General features: G+C 45.7%; 1 protein-coding gene across 1 annotated transcript in view; it reads right to left on the bottom strand.

The window, feature by feature from the left end:
• Positions 1-772: 772 nt before the first annotated feature.
• Positions 773-6,653, bottom strand: part of LOC135535927 (protein FAM83G-like) — a 61,300-nt gene continuing 55,419 nt past the window's right edge. The window contains 1 exon segment of the mRNA XM_064962330.1: positions 773-3,811. Coding sequence (XP_064818402.1) covers positions 3,446-3,811 — 366 coding nt within the window. The 3' untranslated portion in view covers positions 773-3,445.

Genomic DNA, 6,653 nt, shown 5'->3' with positions numbered 1-6,653 from the left:
TGTAAATGTAAAGGGTCTGAATACTGTAAATGTAAAGGGTCTGAATACTGTAAATGTAAAGGGTCTGAATACTATAAATGTAAAGGGTCTGAATACTGTAAATGTAAAGGGTCTGAATACTGTAAATGTAAAGGGTCTGAATACTGTAAATGTAAAGGGTCTGAACACTGTAAATATAAAGGGTCTGAACACTGTAAATGTAAAGGGTCTGAATACTGTAAATGTAAAGGGTCTGAATACTGTAAATGTAAAGGGTCTGAACACTGTAAATATAAAGGGTCTGAACACTGTAAATGTAAAGGGTCTGAATACTGTAAATGTAAAGGGTCTGAATACTGTAAATGTAAAGGGTCTGAATACTATAAATGTGAAGGGTCTGAATACTGTAAATGTGAAGGGTCTGAATACTGTAAATGTAAAGGGTCTGAATACTGTAAATGTGAAGGGTCTGAATACTGTAAATGTAAAGGGTCTGAATACTGTAAATGTAAAGGGTCTGAATACTGTAAATGTAAAGGGTCTGAATACTGTAAATGTAACGGTTGCAAATAATTCTAAACCTGTTTTTGTCATTTTGGTGTATTGTGTGTAGATGAGGGGCGAAAAAACTATTTAATCCATTTAGAATACGTCTGAAACAAAATGTGGACAAAGTCAAGGGCTCGGAATACTTTCTGAATGCACTTTACTAGCTACATGCTACTGGTACACTGACCAGGTAACCTCTAACCCCTGACCTTTAACTCCTCACAGTAAAAACCAACCAACAACGTTAAGTCAAGAGCATTTTATTGATAACATTCTCCTAACGTTTTAACAACGTTCATGTCCAACATCGGCAAAAATCTGCCATCGTTTCAAAACGTTACTCACGCCCTCATAGTCCCAGTAACCAATCAGAGTGAGCGTTAGGCCACTCAGAGTCTCTCCAGCCAAGTAAACCTAGCTGGTCAGACTACGGCGGCCTGGAGAGGACAGCCCTCTCAAACAGAGGAAAATCAAATAAATCCTTAAATCTTAAGGTTTCAACAAATGTCCAGATTACGTCCAGATTACGTCCAGATCGCCCCATTGGCCAGGAAAGGCCATGTTAAAAAAACAACAACCTTAAAACATTTTTCTGGCAAACATTCAAAAACCAGCTGGAAAATGTCCTGCAAACATTCAATTCATGTGACAGTAGATAGACAGTAGATAGACAGTAGACAGAGAGTAGACAGAATCCAGACAAGGTTCGTTAAAGGTAGAGTCAGCGATGCAAAAAGTAAACAGCAGAACTCGACGACTTCTGCGAAAACTAAAAATATGAAGCGAGAGGCCTCTGTCTTGGTCCTGCAGCTATCATGTTGTATCTGTTTTGGTCCTGCAGCTATCACGTTGTATCTGTCTTGGTCCTGCAGCTATCACGTTGTATCTGTTTTGGCCCTGCAGCTATCACGTTGTATCTGTCTTGGTCCTGCAGCTATCACGTTGTATCTGTCTTGGTCCTGCAGCTATCACGTTGTATCTGTTTTGGCCCTGCAGCTATCACGTTGTATCTGTCTTGGTCCTGCAGCTATCACGTTGTATCTGTCTTGGTCCTGCAGCTGTCACGTTGTACCAGAGTGAGTCTGTCTTGGTCCTGCAGCTATCACGTTGTATCAGAGTGAGTCTGTCTTGGTCCTGCAGCTATCACGTTGTACCAGAGTGAGTCTGTCTTGGTCCTGCAGCTATCACGTTGTATCTGTCTTGGTCCTGCAGCTATCACGTTGTATCTGTCTTGGTCCTGCTGCTATCACGTTGTATCAGAGTGAGTCTGTCTTGGTCCTGCAGCTATCACGTTGTATCTGTCTTGGTCCTGCAGCTATCACGTTGTATCTGTCTTGGTCCTGCAGCTATCACGTTGTATCTGTCTTGGTCCTGCAGCTATCACGTTGTATCTGTCTTGGTCCTGCAGCTATCACGTTGCATCTGTGTTGGTCCTGCAGCTATCACGTTGTATCAGAGTGAGTCTGTCTTGGTCCTGCAGCTATCATGTTGTATCAGAGTGAGTCTGTCTTGGTCCGCAGCTATCAAGTTGTATCAGAGTGAGTCTGTCTTGGTCCTGCAGCTATCACGTTGTATCTGTCTTGGTCCGCAGCTATCATGTTGTATCTGTCTTGGTCCTGCAGCTATCACGTTGTATCTGTCTTGGTCCTGCAGCTATCACGTTGCATCTGTCTTGGTCCGCAGCTATCACGTTGTATCAGAGTCAGACTGTCTTGGTCCTGCAGCTATCACATTGTATCTGTCTTGGTCCTGCAGCTATCACGTTGCATCTGTCTTGGTCCTGCAGCTATCACGTTGTATCTGTCTTGGTCCTGCAGCTATCACGTTGTATCCGTCTTGGTCCTGCAGCTATCATGTTGTATCAGAGTGAGTCTGTCTTGGTCCTGCAGCTATCACGTTGTATCAGAGTGAGTCTGTCTTGGTCCTACAGCTATCATGTTGTATCTGTCTTGGTCCTGCAGCTATCACGTTGTATCTGTCTTGGTCCTGCAGCTATCACGTTGTATCAGAGTGAGTCTGTCTTGGTCCTGCAGCTATCACGTTGTATCAGAGTGAGTCTGTCTTGGTCCTACAGCTATCACGTTGTATCTGTCTTGGTCCTGCAGCTATCACGTTGTATCTGTCTTGGTCCTGCAGCTATCACGTTGTATCTGTCTTGGTCCTGCAGCTATCACGTTGTATCTGTCTTGGTCCTGCAGCTATCACGTTGTATCTGTCTTGGTCCTGCAGCTATCACGTTGTATCTGTCTTGGTCCTGCAGCTATCACGTTGTATCTGTCTTGGTCCTGCAGCTATCACGTTGTACCAGAGTGGATCTCCTGAGTAACTGCATCATCTTGTATCATGTTCATCTGCAATATTCTCTGTTCATCCTTCTCCTTGAGGCAACATATTGCTGAGTCTCATTTTCAACATTCAGATAACATTCTTTAAACAATAGAGAAACATCCAAATGTCCAGTCAAGTTATTAATCTAGTCAGAGCAACCAATCAGACACATGATCTGGACAGAGCAACCAATCAGACACATGATCTGAACAGAGCAACCAATCAGACACATGATCCGGACAGAGCAACCAATCAGACACATGATCTGAACAGAGCAACCAATCAGACACATGATCCGGACAGAGCAACCAATCAGACACATGATCTAGTCAGAGCAACCAATCTGACACATGATCTAGTCAGAGCAACCAATCTGACACATGATCTGGTTAGAGCAACCAATCAGACACATGATCAAGTCAGAGCAACCAATCAGACAAACATAAAAAACAACAACATTCAGTTACATTGTCTGTCTTATTTCCTGCTAGCCGTCCCATTGGTCCATACATTAGTCAATCCTAGCCGTCCCATTGGTCCATACATTAGTCAAGCCTAGCCGTCTCATTGGTCCATACATTAGTCAATCCTAGCCGACCTCCTTGTTGTCAAGCGACGCGTTTGTCTGTGAGGCTATATACCGCCCCCTCAGTAGTTGATTGGTCAGTTTGGAGAAGGACACGCTCATAGCTCCTGCTGGAATGGATGCTCGACGTGGGGAGGCGTGGCCAGAGGAAAGTCCCGCCCCTTTGTAGGCAGGGCTGTGTCGTCGTGGAGACCGGCTGGAGCGAGTATCGGAGGGCTGCAGTGATTGGCCCTGCAAGTAGCGATGTCCTCCAATCACAGGGCACGATGCTAGTGGCGAGCGGTGGACACTTCTTGGTTTGGCAATGACGACTTTAGCCCTGCTCATCTGGCGCCCATCACGACCTGGCGACCTGGAGTTCTGAAACAACTAGAGTCAGAGAGAGAGGGAGCGTTAGACTGAGTCAGAGAGAGAGGGAGAGTCACAGACAGACACTCACAGACCCATACTGCCTGACTACAGTTAGATCTACATACTAACACACTGCCCTGACCCATACTGCCTGACTACAGTTAGATCTACATACTAACACACTGCCCTGACCCATACTGCCTGACTACAGTTAGATCTACATACTAACGCACTGCCCTGACCCATACTGCCTGACTACAGTTAGATCTACATACTAACACACTGCCCTGACCCATACTGCCTGACTACAGTTAGATCTACATACTAACACACTGCCCTGATCCATACTGCCTGACTACAGTTAGATCTACATACTAACACACTGCCCTGACCATACTGCCTGACTACAGTTAGATCTACATACTAACACACTGCCCTGACCCATACTGCCTGACTACAGTTAGATCTACATACTAACACACTGCCCTGACCCATACTGCCTGACTACAGTTAGATCTACATACTAACACACTGTCCTGACCCATACTGCCTGACTACAGTTTGATCTACATACTAACACACTGCCCTGACCCTGACCCATACTGCCTGACTACAGTTAGATCTACATACTAACACACTGCCCTGACCCACCCATACTGCCTGACTACAGTTAGATCTACATACTAACACACTGCCCTGACCCTGACCCATACTGCCTGACTACAGTTAGATCTACATACTAACACACTGCCCTGACCCATACTGCCTGACTACAGTTAGATCTACATACTAACACACTGCCCTGACCCATACTGCCTGACTACAGTTAGATCTACATACTAACACACTGCCCTGACCCATACTGCCTGACTACAGTTAGATCTACATACTAACACACTGCCCTGACCCATACTGCCTGACTACAGTTAGATCTACATACTAACACACTGCCCTGACCCTGACCCATACTGCCTGACTACAGTTAGATCTACATACTAACACACTGCCCTGACCCATACTGCCTGACTACAGTTAGATCTACATACTAACACACTGCCCTGACCCCATACTGCCTGACTACAGTTAGATCTACATACTAACACACTGCCCTGACCCTGACCCATACTGCCTGACTACAGTTAGATCTACATACTAACACACTGCCCTGACCCATACTGCCTGACTACAGTTAGATCTACATACTAACACACTGCCCTGACCCTGACCCATACTGCCTGACTACAGTTAGATCTACATACTAACACACTGCCCTGACCCTGACCCATACTGCCTGACTACAGTTAGATCTACATACTAACACACTGCCCTGACCCTGACCCATACTGCCTGACTACAGTTAGATCTACATACTAACACACTGCCCTGACCCATACTGCCTGACTACAGTTAGATCTACATACTAACACACTGCCCTGACCCATACTGCCTGACTACAGTTAGATCTACATACTAACACACTGCCCTGACCCTGACCCATACTGCCTGACTACAGTTAGATCTACATACTAACACACTGCCCTGACCCATACTGCCTGACTACAGTTAGATCTACATACTAACACACTGCCCTGACCCATACTGCCTGACTACAGTTAGATCTACATACTAACACACTGCCCTGACCCTGACCCATACTGCCTGACTACAGTTAGATCTACATACTAACACACTGCCCTGACCCATACTGCCTGACTACAGTTAGATCTACATACTAACACACTGCCCTGACCCTGACCCATACTGCCTGACTACAGTTAGATCTACATACTAACACACTGCCCTGACCCTGACCCATACTGCCTGACTACAGTTAGATCTACATACTAACACACTGCCCTGACCCATACTGCCTGACTACAGTTAGATCTACATACTAACACACTGCCCTGACCCTGACCCATACTGCCTGACTACAGTTAGATCTACATACTAACACACTGCCCTGACCCTGACCCATACTGCCTGACTACAGTTAGATCTACATACTAACACACTGCCCTGACCCTGACCCATACTGCCTGACTACAGTTAGATCTACATACTAACACACTGCCCTGACCCATACTGCCTGACTACAGTTAGATCTACATACTAACACACTGCCCTGACCCATACTGCCTGGCTACAGTTAGATCTACATACTAACACACTGCCCTGACCCATACTGCCTGGCTACAGTTAGATCTGCTAACACACTGCCCTGACCCATACTGCCTGACGACAGTTAGATCTACATACTAACACACTGCCCTGACCCATACTGCCTGACTACAGTTAGATCTACATACTAACACACTGCCCTGACCCATACTGCCTGACTACAGTTAGATCTACATACTAACACACTGCCCTGACCCATACTGCCTGACTACAGTTAGATCTACATACTAACACACTGCCCTGACCCATACTGCCTGACTACAGTTAGATCTACATACTAACACACTGCCCTGACCCATACTGCCTGACTACAGTTAGATCTACATACTAACACACTGCCCTGACCCTGACCCATACTGCCTGACTACAGTTAGATCTACATACTAACACACTGCCCTGACCCATACTGCCTGACTACAGTTAGATCTACATACTAACACACTGCCCTGACCCTGACCCATACTGCCTGACTACAGTTAGATCTACATACTAACACACTGCCCTGACCCATACTGCCTGACTACAGTTAGATCTACATACTAACACACTGCCCTGACCCATACTGCCTGACTACAGTTAGATCTACATACTAACACACTGCCCTGACCCTGACCCATACTGCCTGACTACAGTTAGATCTACATACTAACACACTGCCCTGACCCATACTGCCTGACTA

Source organism: Oncorhynchus masou, unplaced genomic scaffold, assembly GCF_036934945.1.
Source record: "Oncorhynchus masou masou isolate Uvic2021 unplaced genomic scaffold, UVic_Omas_1.1 unplaced_scaffold_532, whole genome shotgun sequence".
NCBI lineage: Eukaryota > Metazoa > Chordata > Actinopteri > Salmoniformes > Salmonidae > Oncorhynchus > Oncorhynchus masou.
Note: the sequence above shows the minus strand (reverse complement) of the source record. Positions and strands in the feature narration are given on the sequence as shown.